General features: G+C 34.7%; 1 protein-coding gene across 3 annotated transcripts in view; it reads right to left on the bottom strand.

The window, feature by feature from the left end:
- Positions 1-26: 26 nt before the first annotated feature.
- Positions 27-22,702, bottom strand: part of COPS2 (COP9 signalosome subunit 2) — a 33,128-nt gene continuing 10,452 nt past the window's right edge. For 2 of the 3 annotated variants that reach the window (XM_006756024.2, XM_015558946.1), the window contains 12 exons: positions 19,397-19,510; positions 18,657-18,734; positions 14,533-14,658; positions 12,805-12,915; positions 12,602-12,679; positions 9,662-9,836; positions 8,666-8,844; positions 8,531-8,583; positions 5,202-5,299; positions 3,327-3,409; positions 2,734-2,792; positions 27-2,108 (listed from right to left, as the gene is read on the bottom strand). In XM_006756024.2, coding sequence (XP_006756087.1) covers positions 1,964-2,108; positions 2,734-2,792; positions 3,327-3,409; positions 5,202-5,299; positions 8,531-8,583; positions 8,666-8,844; positions 9,662-9,836; positions 12,602-12,679; positions 12,805-12,915; positions 14,533-14,658; positions 18,657-18,734; positions 19,397-19,510 — 1,299 coding nt within the window. In that variant the 3' untranslated portion in view covers positions 27-1,963. The remainder of the gene's footprint in view (positions 2,109-2,733; positions 2,793-3,326; positions 3,410-5,201; positions 5,300-8,530; positions 8,584-8,665; positions 8,845-9,661; positions 9,837-12,601; positions 12,680-12,804; positions 12,916-14,532; positions 14,659-18,656; positions 18,735-19,396; positions 19,511-22,702) is intronic. The other variant, XM_006756025.2, reaches the window with a different exon arrangement.

Below are 22,702 nucleotides of genomic sequence, written 5' to 3'. Positions count from 1 at the left end.
AGAGAGTTATCACATACATATGTGAATACAGGCACAGAAACTTGTCATGTTTATTTGGGTAACAAATGGTCTCCAAATTATATTGAAAAATAAATCCTAATAATCACTCCTGTGAAAAAATTTTAGCACACTTTTCACAAATTTATGTAAAAGAGAAGAAAATACACATAATTTATATCTTAAACTTTTTTATTCCCTACCAGAGACATTTTGTCCTTTGTTTTCTTTGTTTTCTACAGTTTCCAACTTGCACCTGTATTTAATACTGCTTTAATCTGCCGAAGACATTAACTGACTGCTTTCCTAAATCTAAGGATTATATAGTTTTAGTATAAATATATATCACATATTTTCGTAAAATTTTGACAAAACCGAATAAGCATGCCTTGTTTAAGTACATGCTCCTTCCACTGTTTATAAAATCTGATTTAATGATCAAAAATTCTTGGTTGTCATTCTTCAGTTACAACAAACAGTCTTCCTTCTGAACTGCCACTCACTTCTTTTAACATAATAACAAGCAATAGAAAAACCAAAGAAATTATCTTAATCTTACTTCTTCCTTTTGATACTATAAAATAATGTGAACTTTTTTTTTTAAATGTAACAAATAAATCCAAATCTCAATACATTCAAATGAGCTGCGAATCCTTTAAGGTAAGTCACCTTGGAAGGCCACAGTTCATTCTCTTAACTATGTTACCACTGCTCAAAATGCCTATAACACTCTTTTGGGACTGCCTCCAAAGCCAGTTAGTTGCATACTTCCTAAGATTACCGCAAAGTTTGATTTAATTTTTAGAAATGGTCAAAAGTTCTTCAGTGCCAAATAATGGTAACTATAAGACATTCAAGCTTGGTAGTACTTTAAAAACAAACACACAAACACACACAATGTGTAATAGCTTGTGTGACTTCAATTAGCTATGAATGCAATTCTAAAAGAGCAAAATCCAAGACTTTGAGCAATGGTAAATAGCTGGAATTAGGAAATAATTTTCCAGTATGATTACTACGCAGAGTAACATTCATTTAGCTGTCTATGGTTCTGGTATATTTGTTTAAAGTGAACATTTTGAGAGTTAGAACTTATTCTTTGAAAAAGGAATATCATTCTTAAAAAAAAGAATTTTATTCCTTTAAAGCATCACTGTTAAAGTAAGTACTATGCAAATGTTTTGTTAGAGACTAGTTCTACTTACTTTCTCAATAGACTTATTTTAAAAACTTGAAAGCAAACAACTAACTTATTTGCTCTCAGGCTTTTAAAATTTGTTAACTGACGATAAAATTTGAAATTTCTAAGGTACTAATAACCAAAACAAAAACCCCAAGTGTAATAAAAACATCAAGAACCAAACTACAATTTCTGAGCTGCACTGTTTATTTTGCTGCTTGAAACCTAAGTGACAGTATGCCACCGTAATTATGGGGTTTCATCTAAACCTTTACTACACTGCAGGTACAGAAATTTACGGACACATTTTGGAGAATTGACATTTTGCAAAATGCAGCAAACATTTTAATTTATACATGAGAAAAGGAAGTGTTCAAAAGGGTATGCATTTCAAGTTATTGCAGGTTATTTGTGAGAGAATTTCTGTAGGTAAAACATGTTTAAATTTAACCAACAGTAGCGTGTCAGTGTATTTAAAATCATGACAAAAATCTTCTCTCTGGTCATGTTGCCCATGACAAATTACTATGATGTTGTATGCTTAGGGCAAGATGTCAATACAGCATAAATCCCATGGCATTTTGGTTTTCTTCTGGAGATTAAAGCTGTTTTTCTTGGGATAAATGCAGCAGCAAAACACAAACCAGTTGATCAAAAAAGCACTTCTGCCATAACTCCAATAATTTTCAGGACACATCAACCGACAGTAGTTTTGCCATTCCCAGTTCTTAAGAATTACATCTCTGCACTGTTGCCTTAAGTATGTCTGTAAAAGCTTGTTCTTTGTTAAGCCAGTTTACTGACTACAGCCTGGTTGAGAGAATTTAGTTGGTTGGTCCATTTATCTAGTGCAGTATATCGGGCACCACCCCTCTTCTGATGATCCAGTTCAAGGAGTTGGTTGACTTGATCAATTCGGCCATGAATAGTGCTGGAAATAAATGAAAGAAGTCACGTCTACAAGCTATTTTCACTAAGCATATCTTCTAGACTAGTATTTCTTAAATATCCACAATATCAATAAATGCAAAAAGCCCCATCCCCACTGCTAGCTATATTATAAATGATTGAGTTCAGGATTAATTATAATATTCATTGCCTTATTTGAACTCTAGACAGAAACCATATTTCAGCTACCTGTCATCAATTTCACTGAAAGAACCAACAGGTATAGACTTATCCAATTATGAACAAACATACTGTGAAGCTTTAAATAACATACTGCTTTTAAAAAACATAATTTCAAAATTATCATATATCATACCTAATACAAAAAAATATTAATCACTAAATAATTCTTTAACTATATATAAGCCATCTGCTGAATGAAAAATCTTTCTGAAAAAGCATTTAGAACTTTTTCAGAGATCATGTGCTTTATATCCTCATTCATTTATTTTTAAAAAATCACACTTATATATGTCTCTTTTAGCAGAAAGTCATAGCCAGAGGGTGTTTTTTATAAAAATCAAGAATTCTCCTGCTACCACCTTTGCCATCATCATTCAAACTTCACGGTCCTAAACATTTTGTGATAAAAATAGCCAAATACTTACTTATCCAATATGCACTGCACCAGCAAGCTCTCCACATCAGCTACATCTATGTTTAACTCCTAAGACAAAAGAATAATTATAATTCTGCTAATTAACTTTTTAAAAAACTCACGATTTTATATAAACTATCATTCTGATTTTAAATTCATTTTCACCACAAAGAAAAATTAGTGAAGAGAAAATTTATAACAAATTTCATTGTCACTTTAAAATATTTTTGAGCACAGGTATGATAAAATTTAACTTTGTAACTTTTAAAGTACATTCTTACCACAATTTTATTATGGTTGGGGTTAACTCTTCATCAATTATATATTTTAGCCACTACACTCTCTTCTGTAATTTTCTCTGAGGCTGAGAGAATCTTTAAAAAGAAATTTAATGATTCTTATTTCTCTTTTCTGTTAACTCAATTTACACCAAGAAAACACAGAAAAATTCACATTAAAAGCTTTAAAAAAAAAGGTAAAGCTTTTAAGTTATGCTGTATTTAAGAAACATAATACTACAAAACATTACGAAGTTAGACTCTTTTAAATGGAAAACAGATATACTGACATATTATAAATATTAAGATCCATGAATATAAATACCTTAGAAATAAAAGGAATATGTATTCTTGTGTAAGGCTTAATTAATTTTATGAGCACTTGTGTTCTGATGTTTCGCAAAAGCTCTGAAAAGACAAAAATTAAGATAATACATTTGCATTTAAATTTGTATATCTTTATGAATCATCATGTACTTCTTCAGTCTGGCAAGGACATAAGGTATTTGGATTTAAAAATATTTGGGTCCAACAGATGCACAGTATGATTAGGTTTCTCCCATAATTTTTTGTTATTACCCCCTAATTTTGCTCATGTATACACTACCTAAAATATCCCCCTGTCTTCTCATTACCCCACTACTCATCATTTCCTCTGTAGTTAACATCTTTCAAGAAGATATGATTTGCACCAGCCAAGTTCCTTACTTTATACTCTGTTATAAAACTTAGACTATTACATTTTACTAGAGGCCCAATGCATGAGTTCGTGCTTGGGTGGGGTCCGGCTGGTCTGCCCCAATCGGCTCCCTACCCCCACCCCGATCAGGGGTAGGGCTGGCTAGGGGGAGGGGTGGTGGGTGTTTGGCCAGCTGGCCCCTGGTAGAATTCCCAGTTGAGGGGACAATTTGCATATTAGGCTTTTATTATATAGGATACAATGATTTTATAACTTTTCTCAGTTTCTTCATGTACAAGTGCCTTTTTAAAAAATACTAGATTGGAGTTCTTGCATAAGGCTTCTATTTTTCTATTTCCACAAAATACAGTATAATTCTAGGTTCATATAAGATCTTTAAAAATGTTTGTTGAGTGAAAGGGAAAGGAAGGTGGGGAACAAAAAATATTACTTCCAAACTATCCTTTGGGTTTTCTTAATACATCTGGAATTTTATTGTTCCAAATGCTTATTAAAAAAACCCCCAATAGCTCCATAACAGGTGGGAATACTGGAAGTATAAAAGAGGCCCCAGAACAAAGGAATGATTTCTGTCTTTGTGAATCCAACAGAACTTATTAAAAATCTCACAGCACTTGCCCAGCCAGCATGGCTCAGTGGTTGAGTGTTGAACTATGAACCCAGAGGTCTTGGTTTGATTCCTGGTCAGGGCACATGCCTAGGTTGCAGGCTTGATCTCAGTATGGGGTGTGCAGGAGGCAGCCAATCAATGATTCATCAGCTCATCACTGATGTTTCTATCTCTCTCTCTCCCTCTGCCTTCCTCTCTGAAATCAATAAAATACATATAAAAAGAAATCTCACACACTTTTACAAAGTTAGCCTTTCAAAATAAATGCATCTCAGCATTAACTGTAGTGGGCTATTTTCAAAGCTTTTGCTACCTGTTAAAACTAAATTCTAGCCCAGCCGGCGTGGCTCAGTGGTTGAACATCAACCTTTGAACCAGGTCACGGTTTGATTCCCAGTCAAAGCATATGCCCGCCCAGGCTGGATCCCTAGTGTGGGGCATGCAGGAGGCAGCCAATTAATGATTCTCCTTTCATCATTGGTGTCTCTCTCTCTCTCTCTTTCTCTCTCTCTCTCTCCCCCCTCCCTTCCTCTCTGAAGTCAGTAAAAATATATTAAATAATAAATTCTAAAAATTTAAACCTAAGCATCAGTAAAAAAACATGCAACAATATTTACATTAGAATAAAAAGGGAAAAGAGACAGCCAATGATGTCCATTCTTATATGAAATGGATATTATATAAGAACTTCTTATGTTAATATGAAACTATGATTTCTTTAAAACACCTTTATAATTCTAGAGAGTATCCTATTCCATGACAACATTTAGAAATATTGCTACACTTCACAATACATAGGAGACAAACAGCTTAAAGTCTATTCAGCTCCAGTAAGAGGAACTTTTAGATAGTAACAAAGGAACAGAATTCTGGAAGCCAAAGGAATATACCTTCAATGTGTTCCCTTATGAAAGGATCATCCATGATGTTGCTGTGATTTGTTTTCAGAATCTTTTCAAATTCAGTGATATCATTATTCTGATAGGCACTAACAGAAAAAGAAAAGTATATATTTTGTCAAACATGAAGAAGTCACATATTAAATCAGATAGCCCAAAGAGCCCGTGTCTCAATTTTTATATGCAAAAACCTAAATTATAGTTTCTGTCATGGGAATCGGCATTAAGAACACACACATTCTTCTACAACTAAAATGAATTTTCTTTTTAATGCTTTCAGTTTTATAAAAGAAAAATAAATTTCTTGGTTATGTATTTACATATAGCTAATATAAATCTTCTCACAATCGTAGGAATTGGTAACAGTTCAATGACTGTTTAATGCTTGATGTTTTCAAATTAAAGTGTGCATTTAACCCCTATGGAGTAGTTTGGCCTTGTCTTTCAAATATAACAGTATATCCTCTCTGAAGCTTATTCAGAAATGCAGCTTCCTAATTTTTTTCTTCTAGAAAGCTACCAGCAACTGCCAAATTTTTCAAAAGGAACATTTGATTTCCAATTCTTTAGCTGAAAATTTCACTGAGCTATACAGCAGAAAATTGTATCTGTGGTGGACCATTAGTGCTAAATGGGATACACACCCAAAGTAGAGTGACGGACCCTGCTGCAGAAGGCCAAAGGCTGATTTATGTTCATGATTCTCTGAGGTAGCTAGTACCTAGTCCTGAAATGATTCTGTAAGGCACTGTGGGGACTGCTAAAGGTGCTGAGAAGGAAGAAGCCAACCTTCTGGATATGGCACCACTGTCTGCTTTATATGTAAGACATATCATCAGCCATTCTGCACGCCCTCTGCTGTGCTTCCATCTGATGGGTCGCAATGTAACTTCATGTTAGGGGCAGGTGATTCAAGTGCTTCAACAGGAATTATTTTCCTCTAGTCTGCTGGCAACTGACTAGGAAGATAAAATTAGGAAGCATTACTTTCTTACCTACTCCAAATATATTACCGTAAATACACTGGAGGATATATTCAAGTAGTGAAAACACTTGCACACACATATATTTTAACTAAGAGAGAGTCTTCCGCTATTTAAGCGGCTTAAGAAAATCTTATACAAAATGTGGGACACCAGAGGCCACTTGTTTGGGTAAAAATTTACTACTAAAATATGTTTCCAAGTCCCAGTATAAAAGACTTCACTGAAGTAAATTGTAAGATATAATAAATATAATATAGCTACTGTTTTGTAAAGGTCTGATACATCAGTACTTTAATCCATTTTAATGTATTTAACCAATTTAATTTAGATAAAATGTTAAGGTCTAGGAAAAAACCTGTAATATTTCTTTAGGAGTTTTGAAGTTTAGGTTGTTACTTTAGAAAAATTTTTTTAAAAAGGATTAGGAAGTTAATTAATCTCTAGCTAAATCACCTCTTAGTTAATGTGACTAAATGCAGGTGGAATAAACTATTTGAAATAAAGATGGAGAAATTTATTTTTTTTTTAGAATATATTTTATTGATTTTTTACAGAGAGGAAGGGAGAGAGATAGAGAGTTAGAAACATTGATGAGAGAGAGACATCGATCAGCTGCCTCCTGCACATCTCCTATTGGGGATGTGCCCGCAACCCAGGTACATGCCCTTGACCGGAATCGAACCTGGGACCTTTCGGTCAGCAAGCCGACGCTCTATCCACTGAGCCAAACCGGTTTCGGCGAGAAATTTATTTTTATAACTAAAATCAAACTAATTCAACAAAAATTTATTAAAATAGACTAAAGAAATGAACAGTAAAGAAACTGATTTTTTTAAATGTCGCAATTTAAGGTTTTTATTCCTTAATCATTCTTAGTTCCCTTAAAATAAAGTCATTATTTTTACAACTAAAATTAAGGTTTCCTTAAAAAAGAAAACCTAGTAATTTATAAAAATCATAGCCAAGTAAAAACAAACTATGAGAGCATTTTACATAAGAACTAAAACAATATCATGAAATAGCTAGTTTTTCCAAGTATATAAAATTAATATGTAGGTGACTGAATTTATAATCTAACAGTACTTTTTTTCCTTAAATGCAAAGAACCATTAAGAGAACGTCTAGAGCCGAAACCGGTTTGGCTCAGTGGATAGACCTGAAAGGTCCCAGGTTCGATTCCGGTCAAGGGCATGTACCTGGGTTGCGGGCACATCCCAGTAGGAGATGTGCAGGAGGCAGCTGATCGATGTCTCTCTCTCATCGATGTTTCTAAATCTCTATCTCTCTCACTTCCTCTCTGTAAAAAATCAATAAAATATATTTAAAAAACAAAAAAGAGAGAATGTCTAGAGTCTTAAAAAGAAAAAAAAAAGAAAAAAGAGAATGTCTAGTCAGGTCAATTACCTACATATATCTGCAAAAACTGCCCTATGTCCCTCACTTCATTCTTTATGCCTTGAAAAATTAATAAGTTTCTCATACTTTTCTACAAAGAAAGTCGATGGAACTTTGGGCTCCATTTATTCCTGGCACAGAGAAAAATAATTTTTATTCACTGATTTCTATAGCAAAACCAGGCCTTTTCTTTTCTAGGCTTTTTGTTTGTTTTTGTCTTCTATAATTTTATTTAATATCAATTACAGCAGGTTTTTCAGTTGCTAAACATCATTAGTCGTATCTCTCTCCATGGAAGCTATCAATATATCCTTAGGTATCTTACCAATATGACTCTTCTGCTCCTTACCTCAGAAAATTATGTGAGATAAACTTTTTTTTAATGATTTTTTTATGCCCTACCAGTTTTCTCAGTGGTTAGAGCATTGGCCCACAGATGGAAGGTTGACAGATTCGATTCCAGTCAAGGGCATGTACCTCGGTTGCAGGCTCGATGCCCTGACCGGGGTGTGGGCTGGAGGCAACCAATTGAGGTGTCTCTCACATATCGATGTTTCTCTCTCTCAGTCTCTCTTCCTTCCTTCCACTCTAAAATATATGAGTAAAGTAACTGTCTTATTGAAAATTCTTGATTTATATGGAACAATTCAGAATTTCATTTTGGATTAAGGCAGGTAGAAAAAATAAATACAGTGAAATTGTTTTAAAACATCTAGTCAGCTTTCTACTGAAAAACAGCACACAGGTGAGAAAAGTAACATATACTTTATAAAATCTCATGACTTCAGAAGATAAAAATTTCACAACTTTGGTATATTTCAAATCAAAATATAAAAGTAATTGTTGAGAATTAACTGAATTCTAAAAAGTTCTCTCCTCTCTCTCCCCTTTATTCATTGCTCTAAATAAAATTACCTTGACTGAAATATAGAATCTTACCTTACTAAATTCGTCATTGCGAGAATTTCTGGATCATTTTTGTACGGTTTGGCCTAAATACAGTAAAAGAACAATTAACTATATGTACAAAGTTTATTTCCATGAAAGACAGCTGACAGAAATGAACACACGTACCTCCTGTGAGTCAAATGGATTTATTCCCGATTTCATTAGCATATTTGCTAAGACCAAATATTTTAAGCAAGTGGTTCTTCTTGGACTTCCTGATTCATCATAATTCTTGAAGGCTTCAAAAAAATCAGTGTGTGCCTTTTCAAATTCACCTTCCCGCAAGTGCATTTTACCACCACATTCTGTAAAGGAATAAAACATGAGAAAAGAGGACATTTTCAGTGTCATAACAAGTGACCACTTTATAAAAAGCAAATGAAAATTCTTTCATTGGCTTCCAGTCTTTCAATTCTATTACATGAACAGTACTAGCCCCAGGGTACACTAACTCTAAAAAGCAAGCTCTTTATTATAAACACTAGAGGCCTAGTGCATAAAATTCGTGCACTTGGGGGAGGGGGATCCTTCAGCCCGGCCTGCACCTTCTCACAGTCCGGGAGTCCTCGGGGGATGTCGGGAGCAGGCCTAAGCTGTCAGTGGGGCATCCTTAGCACTGCCGTGGAGGCAGAAGAGGCTCCCACCACTGCCACTGTGTTTGCCAGCTTCTGGCTGAGCGGCACTCCCCCTGTGGAAGTGCACTGACCATGAGGGGGCAGCTCCTGCATTGAGCGTCTGCCCCTATGGTCAGTGCGTGTCATAGTGACTGGTCGTTCCACCGTTTGTTCAATTTGCTTATTAGCCTTTTATGTATAGCATCAGCCAAACAAGTATTTGCAAGTCTTTCTTCTTAACTGAAGTAGAATGTAATTTTTCATACACCATTGTAATTCTAGAATAGAACCTATGATAATATATTTTCTATTATTATCTTCAATGATATAAATTTACAAGACAAAAATTCATCCTAATTTCTTTCTAAGACTACATCATTTCATTGACTTCACTACTTTGCCAATTACTTTCACTAAAACAGAAATGACCTTCAGAGTCATTTAGTTATATGCAATGACAACTTTATGTCTTCCAGGGCACTGCCCACCCTCTCCAAACCAGACTTGCCTCTAATGACTCCCATGATCAGCGGGTGAGGGATGGCAGACTTGATGTGAAGTGACTGTTCATAGAGTGCTTTAAGTTTTTTGTTATTTTTCTGTGCCGTGTACATTTGAATTTCCAAAGCATATATTTCTAATAACTGTGTACCTTTTTTCAGGTCATCTTCTCCATCATCAGTCTAGGAAAGCAAATAATAAAACTTTAGAATTCAAGATAGAATTCACAGTCAGCCTAGTAATTTTTATTTGATTTTTACCTTACATTTACAAGTTTCTTATTGTGTGTGAGAATGCACTACACATTTTAATTGGGATCTAGAGCCCTAAGAAGACTACATTTAATGGCCAAAAAGGAACCTTATACTTTCTGGTATTCAGCAAGAAAAAAGTGGCCAGAGGTATAATATTACATATAAAATGTTATGTTTGTCTGGCTGGTGTGGTTCAGTGATGGACATAAAACAATGAACCAGGAGGTCATGGTTCGATTCCCAGTCAGGGCACATGCCCGGACTGCAGGCTCAATTCTGTTGGGGGCCTGCAGGAGGCAGCCGATCAATGATTCTCTCTCATTATTGATATCTCCCCACCCCCTTAACTCCCTTTCTCTCTGAAATCAATAAAAACATTAAAAGAGAAAATGTTATGATGTTTGTTTTTAGCTAGGAGGCTATTTATGGTCTTCCACAAATCTTCACAACCACTTCAGATCCACTAAATCAATCAAAAAACCCCAAGTGTCTTCCTTGTGCCCGGCACTGGTTCTACTATGAGGTAAGTTAAATAAGCCAATGTTCTTGGCCTAAAAAGTTCACAATCTAGTAGATTAAGCTGTCAAGATAAATTAGATTATAAATGATAACAATTGCAGTTTAAGCATGAACAAAGTACCTAAGGTTGGAATGGAAGAGAAAGGGACTAACTCTCCTGGAGGATGTCAAAAGAATAACAAGAATGGTAGTAATTGAGTTCAACTTTGAAAGATAACCACAAAATGTATATGGCCAATATTCAGAAAAATAGCATATGGTCAATAGTCAGATAATCATAAATATTAAATACCAATTTATACAAAGCTAAAACTTATCATTTATTTGGTCTTCCAACTTAAAACTTCTGTTTAGTTACACTCTAATGAATCACAACAGAGTAAAAAATATGATCTGCAAGACAATTTGTACATTCAGATTATCAAGCATCGCTGCTACACTGTAGTATTTACAATCCATTTTCCTTAATACACTACAATAAACCATGCAAAATTTCCCCAATCCTTAGGTATACACTAAAAAATCCTCTTTAATTCAGAAATGGCTTCTATACAATTTCCATTCCATGTAGGACCATACTGACAGTTATTTATGCACCAAGGTAGGTTTTCCTAAGATGTGTAGGTAAGAAATAATTCATAAATGACTGACCTGCTTTGTAAAGCAAAACTATTATGAAATACAAACATTTTTCTTGTTTTTAAAAACTAAAAAGAGCAAAATAAATAAATAAAAATATTGGAATGTGATTTAATTTTGAACACATTCTTGATCAACTCTCCCCACAGAAATCATATATAATTAAAATAATAATATATGGCTTTGGAAAAGCATCAACTTTTTATTTTTTTAATTTTTAAAATATATTTTTATTGATTTCAGAGAGGAAGGAGAGGGAGGGAGGGAGGGAGAGAGAGAGAGAAACATCAATGATGAGAGAGGATCATTGTTTGGCTGCCTCCTGCATGCCTCCCACTGGGGATCAAGCCTGCAACCCAGGCATGTGCCCTTTTACCAGAATTGAACCAGGGACCTTTGGTCCCCAGGCCAATGCTCTATCCACTGGGCCAAGCAGGACAGGGCGAAAAGCGTAAACTTCTAAAAATAGTATTTCTACATAAAATTGAAACTAATATCAAATAACTTATTTATCAACACAAAACGGAAATATAAAAATCATAGCTAAAAGTTATATAGATGTAAACTGTCCAGACCATGTGGGATTCAAATTTAAATTAATGAGCCTGGCCGGCATGGCTCAGTGACTGAGTATCAACCTATGAACTAGGAGGTCATGGTTCGATTCCTGGTCAGGGTACATGCCTGGGTTGCAGGCTCGATCCCCAGTGGGAGGCATGCAGGAAGCGGCCAAACAATGATCCTCTCCCATCATTGATCTTTCTATTTCTCTCTCTTCCTCTCTGAAATCAATAAAAATTTTATTTTAAATTAATTATTGAAATATAAAACTCAGCAACTCTGTCACACCAGCCACACTTCAAATGCCTAATGACATGTAGCTACTGCTACAATACTGGATGGAGAGCACAGATACAGTGTTTCTCACATCATACCAACTCCTGGATAGTGCTGTTATAGGGGACTCACATATTATAAACTAGAATATACAATATCATCATTATATATGTCTATAATATCCTTTCTGATTTTCACAGGGTACATAACTAAATAGAAAGGCTTATTCTTAGTTAAGTATTAATGACTGGCCTGTTCATTTATTAATACCTGTACCTCATCCCACAAACAAGAACTGAAGTTAGAATTAAAACAGAAGAAATGTAATGCTCAGAAAAAAATGAGCTTTCTGGTAACTTATTTTCCAAATTTCATTTTTGGGATGTTGCTTGAACAAAAACACCCATAAGCAATGTTTTGAATACAAAATTTTCTTATGCTCTTTATTATTAAGAAATGTTAATAAAAAATTAAGAGAGCCCAGCTGGTGTGGTGCAGTGGTAAAGCATCAATCCACTAATCAAGAGGTTGCTGGTTTGATTCCTGGTCAGGACACATGCCCAGGTTGTGGGCTCAATCCCAGGGAGGGGGCGTGAATGAGGCAGTCAATCACTGATGCTTCTATCTCTCCCTCTCCCTTTCTCTGTCTCTCAAATCAATAAAAACATACCTTTTTTTAAAAATTAAGGGAATGTTACCTGGCAGGACTGATGTAACTGGCGTAAAATTTTTTGAAGTTTTCCATATTCCTCCCGTTCTAAATACAATTTTCCAAGCTGTAAAGAAAGAAACTTATTAAAATCAAAACATTTCAATAGAAGGTGTGCATCTTTAGGAGAGTTTACTAAGCACACCCACCCACTCTTCAAAAAGAAAAAATGTAAATAATTATAATCGTTACCTTTGTGTTTGTTTTAAACCACAGTCTATCATTCTTAGCATCTTTTAAAGCTTCCAGTGTTGTTTCATAGAATTCCTGCAGTAAATCCATCTGACATAAAAAATCAGAATTCTATAATTGTAAACAGCAAATTTGTACCTGTTAATAAAGTTAATTTGAGCAAACTAAAAGTGCATCTTTGAACTTTAATACACATAAGGTACACTATCATCTGTATCTTACCAAATGTCTGCGACCATCCACAAAATACACAATATAGACCAAATTTACAAAAGATACATGCCAAGATGGTTTCATGTGAATTAAAAAACAAACAGAAAATATGTAAAACTCTAACAGTATAGGTTTGTCCTTCCTAATATAATAACTCATTTTATATTAACAAAAGTACATGAACCATACACAGAACTAGTTGTACTGTTATAAATAGTGTTACCTTATTCACTCAACTCTTGTTTGGTTTGTACTGTGAGGCAAACACTATCTCTGCTTACTAGGATCAAGAAGTAATAGGGCCATGAGAACAGGAAAGTCTGATACTTTCAGGAAGGGCTGCCTATTTATTTATGACCACTGATGGCTTACAGAATAAGTGCTCAATATCCTTACTTTCAAAAGACAAATAGTTTATATATAATAGTATGAAACAACACACAATCCTGAAGTTTTATAATTACTTAACCCTCTCCCCACAATATGGCATAACATTTATAAATAGTGTACCAAAAATGTTTTGATGGTACTTGTCTATAAAATTCAGAAAACATTTTCCCACTTAAGACAAGCCCCTTGATACATAACACCTTTAGAATTAATGCCATTAAGTACAAATGTTCTAACAAAACGTAAGTTTCTTTTCCTCTATTTTCATCACATACTTTTAACTAGTACATAGAGAATAAAAATAGTACACTGCCTCAAGAAATAAAAATGACATCTAGTAGAATACATGGAGTGAAAGAGGTTGACTCTGCGATGAACATTTTTTATTATGAATATAAAAAGTATCAAATATTTTAAGAAATATTAAATGATATAGAGAATACTTCTTATGCTCAAATACCAGTGTTAAGAAATCTGAAACTTAGGACTATGACGCTTAAAAGAATAGGAAAAAACAATCCAATTAAAAATTATCTAGCAATACAATAAAAATCACCATTGCTTTTTACCAAATCTTGGATAATGAAAGCACTATCACTCCCAATGCTCAATGTAGTTTCTTTATCAAAAGCCCTTCTTTTCATCACCCATCCACCCATTCTTTATAGAAGCATTTTTTGAACAAACACCTAATGAGTAATGCCAAACACTAACTATATGAACACAGATTCTCCCCTCAAGGATCTTTATAATCAAATCTATACAAATCAACTATGATTCACTATTAAGTATTTAAGTAGCTCAAGATGGCTGCCTGAAGTGGTGATGGAGTTTAGAAGAAATTGTGATAGTAATTGTAAAGGGGAATCTAATATAAGCCAGTAAAAACTGTGTGCAGATTATGTCAGCATCTGAAGATATTATGTAAGGAGACTAAGCTAGAGTTAATACCTTTTAATATTACATAATACCATAATAAAAAAATAGTATACATTCTTTTAAAAGCACACTAATAACAAAAAAAATGCTTCCATAGAATTTCTAGGCCATAAAAAAAAAGAATAAAGTCCTTAATATAAATAATAAGCACACTGAGAGGTACCAAGAGGAAAACCAGAATCTAACCTGTTTAGAAGTAGAGATATAATCAAGGATAGAATTAATGGATTTTTCAGAGTAATTTCTTGTGACTGCACTCCGAATATAGGTCAATAGTTGTTTATATCTGTTCATCATTTCTGGAAAGTTTGTCTGTGAGGGAAGAAAAATGCATTATTAGACACACATTTATATACTAAAATAGGTATACATGATTAAAATTATAATACATATTACAGTGTAACTGAAAAATAATAGTTTTATGATAGAGAAACTATGACAGAAACACTATAAACATTTTAACTTAAAATTTGAAATTATTACTCAGATGCATGAACCAAATTTATCAAGTTAGCCTATAAAAAGTACAACTTTTATTTTTTTAAAAACTTATTTTTGTTGATTTCAGAGAGGAAGGAGAGATAGAAACATCAATGATGAGAGAGAAGCATTCATTGGCTGCCTCCTGCACGCCCCCTACTGAGGATCAAGCCTGCAACCTGGGCATGTTCCCTGACCAGCAATTAAGCCGTGACCTCTGGATTCATAGGTCAAAGCTCACCTACTGAGCCACACCGGCCAGGCAAGTACAATTTTTAGAGTTTTCAAATTTTAGATATTGTTCCCTGCAGTGCAACAAACATTTATTTAAGTCATAAAAACCACTAAAACATTCACAAGCCAAAAAATATAAGTAAATCAAACTTTTAAAATGTCTTGGGAACCAGCTATGCAGTTATCAGCTAAATCCTCTTCACCAGAAAGCTTTCTAACAATAGTTCTGTCTCTCTTCTCTCTAGTATTGGTCGACTCTGCATTAAAATGTGAAATAAAAGAATCTCTTCAAGCCCAGGTATTCATCCCACAATCAAGAAAAGTTCTCCCATGTAAGGCTCTACTCAAAAGTAGATGTAGCTAATGTTGCCATTCCTTGCAGCACTATTTGCAATACTTTGGAAATATTTCCATATTTCCAGGAAATATGAAAGATCTGAAGAAGTAAAAGACTACTAGTGAAATTTCCAGCATAGGAAGAAGGAGCTCTGGTAATTATAATGCCTTTTTCCTTGAGAAATAAAAAAAGCATATATTTATTAGGGTGAAGAATAAACTAATGTTACTGTAATATTCCTGCTTATGACTGTGTCCTGCTCTGGGATATAGCATAAAGGACAAGAAAAGAAAACATAAGAAAACTCCCTAAAATCTTGTGAGCAAGAATTGAATTACAAAAATGAAAATAGTAGGGGTGGATGGAAAATGGATAGAACATGGAAAAAGATTTAGCATTATATATCAAACTACTTCTCTTTCCAAGAATGCTAGTAGCATGTGGGGATAAATAGTAAGTAACATCCTATTAGTAAGTTGCTAATAAGTAATGACAGAATGTATCCTGTGACAAAAAAATAAAGTCTGTCCCAATTTTGAGATATCTTGAAATAGGACTTTAACAAAAAGGTTTTGATTTCATTTTCTTATGCCATTACTTTGAATGAAGTTCACTGTTCAAAAATTATTACTGTAACTAAAGATCGAGGAAAGATTCGGTAAATCGGTTTTATCTGCTGTGATGAACACACAGAGCAGTTGGTAATGAACCTTCCAACTTTTTACTGCCCAAAACCACTACAGAGCGAATGGGTCCTATTCTGAACCCACCTGAAAATGAAGGGGCAGGAATGGAAGCTGAAACTACTCATATAAACCTTAATGTAGAACAAATAAAATACAGAAGAGGAAAGTAGGCAAAATAACATAAAATATGAGTAATCCTTTCCCTTACTTGCTTTCTATCTTGGTTCTAGGTACAATGGTGAAATCAAGCCCTGTGGGTAGGATATGATTAAATGGGTTCAAAAATTAAATCACTCTTAGTTGCTAAGATAGCAGATTTCTTTAATAACAGTAACAGAATTTCTATAGGGTTTCTTGGTATTATTTCAAATCACAGAATCTTAAGAGTTAAACATCAGGTCCCTAATGTCACTATAATTATTTAATCAAAATCTCTATTCCTGGAGACATCTGCTGCTTCTTCCATAGCCCTCTAAGTTACTGATTTAAATGTAGTAAATATTTTCACAAACAATAAATGGAAAGAAAACACAGGGGCTTTGTGCAATACAGAGATACTTTGAGAATATCATAGCAGCAGAACTAGAAAAGGGCAAATGAAACATATTTTCCCACTATACTTATTTTTTAAAAATATTTTAAAATTGGTTTTTACACAGAGAGAGGGAGAGAAACATTGATCAGCTGCTTACTGCATGCCCCCTACCTACCAGGGATTGAGACTGCAACTGAGCATGTACTTCGAACCAGTAACCTTTTGGTGCACAGGATGACGCTCAACCAACTGAACCATACTGGCTAAGGTTCCATAACCATATGTAAATACAATATACAGTATACTTAATAACACTTAGCATATTTTGAACACTCCTTATATTTTGGGGGAAGAAATTGAGCTAAAATATTTTGTGGGTAGTCTTTGTAGATGTCATGGAAGTGGGTGATGATGCGAGAGTGAGAGTACACCAAAAAGAGCAGGATGCAAGATTAGTGAAGTTAACTGGATAGGCACTAATCAATTTAGGGAGTTCAATTTCAGATAGATGGGCTAGAGAAGCTAATGTGGAGAGAGGAGGCATACCATAAACACAGAGACACGGAAAAAAGAAAGTGGTAACAGGTCATCAGCTGTCCTTCCATTTGCAATAGAGGCAAGTGCTTACCTCTGCTTTCTAATCTAAGCTCCACTTTTTTTCCTCAAAAGTTCCTCTACCCTTAGTGATCTTAAGATAAATATCATGTCCGTACCTAGTTCTCTCATCTACTAACTGCTTCCTTACCGCTCCACTTTTACTCTGCATTCTTGAAAGACTAGAGGCACGGATTCATGCACGGGCGGTGGGGTGGGGTGGTGGTGGTTCATCAAACTGGCCTTCGCCCTCTCACAATCCGGGAACTCTCAGGGGATGTCCAACTGCCAGTTTAGGACCCATCCCCATTCAGTCAACAAAATATTTGAGCACCTACTGAATGCCAGTCACTATTATAGGTGCTAGGAATATAACAATGAATAAAATGAAGTCCTGTTCTCATGGAACTTTCACCCTATGGATTGGGGTGGGGGTGACATAAAAGTAATAAATAAGTCAACAGATTAAGTGGCGATGCATGCAAAGAAGAAAAACAGCAGGGTAAGATGAAAATAAATGATGATGGGAAGCATGTTATTTTATAGAGGGTGGTCAGGGGAAGGACATCCTGATATATGATGACATTTGAATGGAGACTTGATCAAATGATGAAAATAGCAATATGGCTATCTGTGAGGAACATTTGGGGTAGAGAAAAGAGCAAGTCCAGCATTTACACAGGAGTGTGCTTAGATGACATGAGGAACAGCAAAGAGGCCAAACAACAAGGGACAGAACAGAAAACAAGATATATTTTGAAGAGCTATAAAGCCACCAATAAATTAGATTTACCAACAAATTATTTGCAAGCTGAGAGATACATAGAGAAGTCAAGAATAATGCTAAGGTTCTGGCAGTAATCAGTGGAAGAAGAACTCTTTGTAATAAAAAGTAGAATGTTAGCCAAAACTGGTTTGGCTCAGTGGATAGAGCGTCGGCCTGTGGACTGAAAGGTCCCAGGTTCGATTCCGGTCAAGGGCATATACCTGGGTTGCGGGCACATCCCCAGTGGGAGATGTGCAGGAGGCAGCTGATCGATGTTTCTCTCTCATTGGTGTTTCTAACTCTCTATCTCTCTCCCTTTCTCTCTGTAAAAAATCAATAAAATATATTAAAAAAAAAGTAGAATGTTAAAGTTTGAAAATAATGCTACTAGTTTGTGGGGAAATTACTCTATTAATAATGCAGCCAAATATTGCCCATGTATCTACAGGATAAGTTTTCTTTAAAAAACTGTTGAAAAACAAAAAACTTTGTATGCTATGCAGAACTTTTTAAAAACTTAGTATTATTGTAGTCACAAATGAAAACTTGCCTAAATATGGAAACATATAAACAGTTATTTTAAAGAAGTAGATATAACGTATTTTGTTGCATGAGGTTTTTACCTACAGAATTTATTTTAAAACTTGTTAGTTTAATTCCTCTCAAAACAAATCTTACCAACTTGAAGTTAATCTTAATCATTTGTTTCAGTGCTTTAAAGCCCCATTCTCCCTTTTCACCTTCAAGTTCCAAAACCTAAAAAAAAGAAGAAATTCTTAGTCTAACTTAATACTGTTATTTTCTAATGACATTCAATGTCTAAATTTCAAATTTATTTTACATTATATGCAAGAAAAATATTTCCCCAAGAATTCCATTTTTCAATATCATTTTTAAAGGCTTAAAAAGAAATAATCTTAAAATGCTTACTTAGGGAGTTTATTTTAAAGTTCCTTTATCAAAAGATTAAATAATAACTACTTCTTGATTATTATACAGTTCCAGAAGAATTTTTTCCCATAGTCTATTATCTGTTGGTATGAATAATCCAAAAGTGTATCATTAGTCAAGAAATCACATTATTTAATAGTGAAACTACACCTATGTAATCTATCCCCAAAAGAACAAGATCGCAGGGAAAGCATTTACTGACAATCATGTTGGTTCCCTTACTAGAACCATAATAACTTTTCAGGACAATAACCCTGGCTCTACAGAAGCTAGATTGGAAAAAACAACCACAGGATAGCCCTTTAGAAATATATGCTTGTTCTGCATGATGCAAACATTTTACAGGATTATCACTAAGTATCCAACACACATTTCTGAGGTAAAATCATTTGGAACTTATTTGACCTAAGACATCATTTTAAAAAAATAAGCTTTAAGACACAGAATAAACCAGAAAACATATGAACCTTCTGGAAACTGCTTAATGCTGCTTTTGGGTCATCTTCCTTTAACGCTTTGGAATTATAGTACTGATTTTCCAAATCCACATTTGGCTCGGAGTTACTATCTTCAGAGTATTCCTGTGTATTTGAAAAAAACAAAACAAAAAAACAGATGTTAAAGTGAAAAAAAAAAAGGAACCCACACAACTACATTAAAAAGATAGAAAAATCATACAATTATACACAACATAACAACCTTGGGTATAGAGGCAACATGCCCTAGATATTTAACCATTATTTAAAAAACTAGGGGAAAAGTCAAAATCATATCAAAAATACAATTTCCATAGAACCAACACAAAAGCAAAGAAATAATATTGGTTAATGGCCCTCAATTCTGTAAACTGACCTTTTGTTAGTCACGGAACTCGATAAAAATCTACACAAGTGCTAATTATTCAACTTTAGTTCCATAATCTAAACTTCTCTATTCCCTAAGTCTAAATTTCATCATCCAACCACATCTAACTACCCAAGATAATCTGTATATGACAGAGTAGTCTATTGGTGAATATGTTAATAAGAATATTTGCCTTATGGGCATTCCAGATTACTAAACAGCTATTCAGTTATATTAATGTATTTTAACTACCTTTATAACAAATGAAAGTAAGTACAAAAAATGAATTTGTATAATTTTATGTGACTTTCATCACATAGTTTCAGTTCCTAGTACTTAAAACAATAAAGCAGAAAGGTAAGTTGGAATAGAACAACTATTTTCGGGAGCAGTATATACAAGTTCACTAGTAAAAACAAAATAAGTCAGAGAAAGACAAGTATCACATGATCTCATTTATATGTGGTATCTAACAAACAAAATAAACCCAGAGACATAGAAACATGGAACAGAATGTGGGATCTCAGAGGGAATGGGCGGGGATGGGCAGAGATTAACCAAAGAAGTTTTAGCAGATGAACTTATATATATGCATAGCCCATGGTCAGACAATAGTTCAGGGAAGGCCTAGGGAAGGGATGGGAGCGAAGAGGAGGGGGGTCAACTGGGGGAATGACAGGGGGCATCTGTAATACTTTCAATAATAAAGACAAATTAAAACAAAACAACACCCAGTACCCAGATACTCAACTTGGACAAGTTCTGGTGAGGATATGGAAAAAAGGGAACCCTAATATACTGCTGGTTGGAATTCAGACTGGTACAGCCATTATGGAAAACAGTATGGAGTTTCCTCAAAAAATTAAATATGGAACTGCCATTTGACTCAGTGACCCCACTTCTGGGAATATATCCTACGAAACCCGAAACACCAATCAGAAAGAATGTATGCATCCCTTTGTTCATAGCAGCACAATTTACAATGGCTAAAATCTGGAAACAGCTCAAGCACCCATCAGTAGATGAGTGGATAAAAAAGTCGTGATATATCTACACCATGGAATACTATGCTGCAGTAAAAAAGAAGGATCTCTTACCCCTTGAGACAGCATGGAGGGACCTGGAGAGTATTATGTTAAGCGAAATAGGCCAGTCAGAGAAATATAAGTATCACATGATCTCACTCATATGTGGAATCTAACGAACAAAACAGATCCAGAAACATAGAAGCATGGAACAACAGCCTGTCGAATCTCAGAGGGAAGGCAGGGGTGGGGGAGTGGTGGGAAGAAATCAATCAAAGAACTTGTATACATATATGTATAACCCATGGACATGGAAAATAAATAGGGTGGTGGAGGGGTGGGGTGGGGGCAGTTTATAAGGGGTCAAAGGGAGAAAAAAGGGAATGTATGTAACATTTTCAACAATAAAGATTAGAAAAAAAGAATAGTACCAGAAAGTAAACACAGAATGACAAGAACAGTATTGTAGAGTTATTTCTAAATCCAAATACAGTTAATATTTTTTTAGATATTTATAGAAAATTCTGTAATTTTTCATAAAGGCACAAGAATGAAAAAAGGTATATTCTGAGTATAGTGTTAGAAAGCTAAAAAATACGTAAACATGATTTTTTTTCCTGTGACCAGTAGATGGAGGGGCATGTTTGATGTTAGTATAAAACCAGTTTTATTGACCACAATGACTTTGTAACGTGCGCCCTCTGGAGGATAATTATCTTTTGTGTAAGGACATGAAGCACTGGCCCTCAGACTCACAGGTTTAAGAACAGCAATTTAGTTATGTTTAAATTGATATGAAAACCCTTTGGAACACTTAGGGATGAGGTCAAATTTGGGGTAGTGAATAAATTTCATGATCAATCATTCATTTTTTAACCCTATAATCTAGGTTTGACTACAATGAAACTGATCAAACTAAAAAGCAATAAAAAATGAAAAGCCAACTTGCACATCAAGTGATAGCTTCTGAACAAGGTTTTGAAAGATTAGTGGGAGTTTGCCTGCTAGACAAAACAGGAGAGGGGAAAAAAGAACAGCAGATACAAAACAGCATATCGGGAGGTAACTAAAGAACTAAAAGCAATCATTTGGTGAAACATAAAAAGCCCTTATTGATTCTATCAATAATAGAATCAATAATCTATTGATTCTATAATCTATAATAATCTATCCCTTCCCCCTTTCCCTTGCCACCACCCTCACCTACCAAGCCACATTCAACTCTCCACAAACTATAAAAGCCTTTCCACTTTCTTTAACATTTATTTTTTTTATTTTTTAAACATAACAGCTTTATTAAGATACAATTCTTATACCATAAAACTCACTCTTTTTCAAAAAATACATCTTCATTGATTTCAGAGAGAAAGGGCAAGGGAGAGAGAGAAACATCAATGATGAGAGAGACTCATTGATCCACTGTCTCCTGCACGCCCCCTACTGGAGAATCAAGCCCGCAACCCAGGACCCTTCAGTCTGCAGGCCGACGCTCTATCCACTGCACCAAACTGACTAGGGCTCTTTGTTAACATTTAAATCCCAATCTTGCCATGGTAAACAGCTAGAATAATCTTCATAAAATGTAAATTATCTCATTCCTCTTCTTAAAAATGGCTTTCCATTGCTCTTAAAGTCAAGTTCAAAAGTCACCAATATGTGACTCCTGACTATACAGCCAAACATGTATCAAACTCTCCCTCACTCATTTTGCTGCAACCACTGTGCCCTTACCTCACAAGTGGCCAACTCTCTCATCTTTACGTGCCACTCCCTTCTCTTTCTACCCCTCTTAATCTAGTTAACTACTGCGTATCATTATAGTGTAAGTATGTATTGCCTCTTTAAGAAAGACTTAGAGGCTTGTGTAGCCTGCCCCCATCTAAAGAACAGCAGCCTCCTGATCAC

The sequence above is a fragment of the Myotis davidii genome, unplaced genomic scaffold, assembly GCF_000327345.1.
Source record: "Myotis davidii unplaced genomic scaffold, ASM32734v1 scaffold132, whole genome shotgun sequence".
In the NCBI taxonomy this organism is placed as follows: Eukaryota; Metazoa; Chordata; class Mammalia; order Chiroptera; family Vespertilionidae; genus Myotis; species Myotis davidii.
Note: the sequence above shows the minus strand (reverse complement) of the source record. Positions and strands in the feature narration are given on the sequence as shown.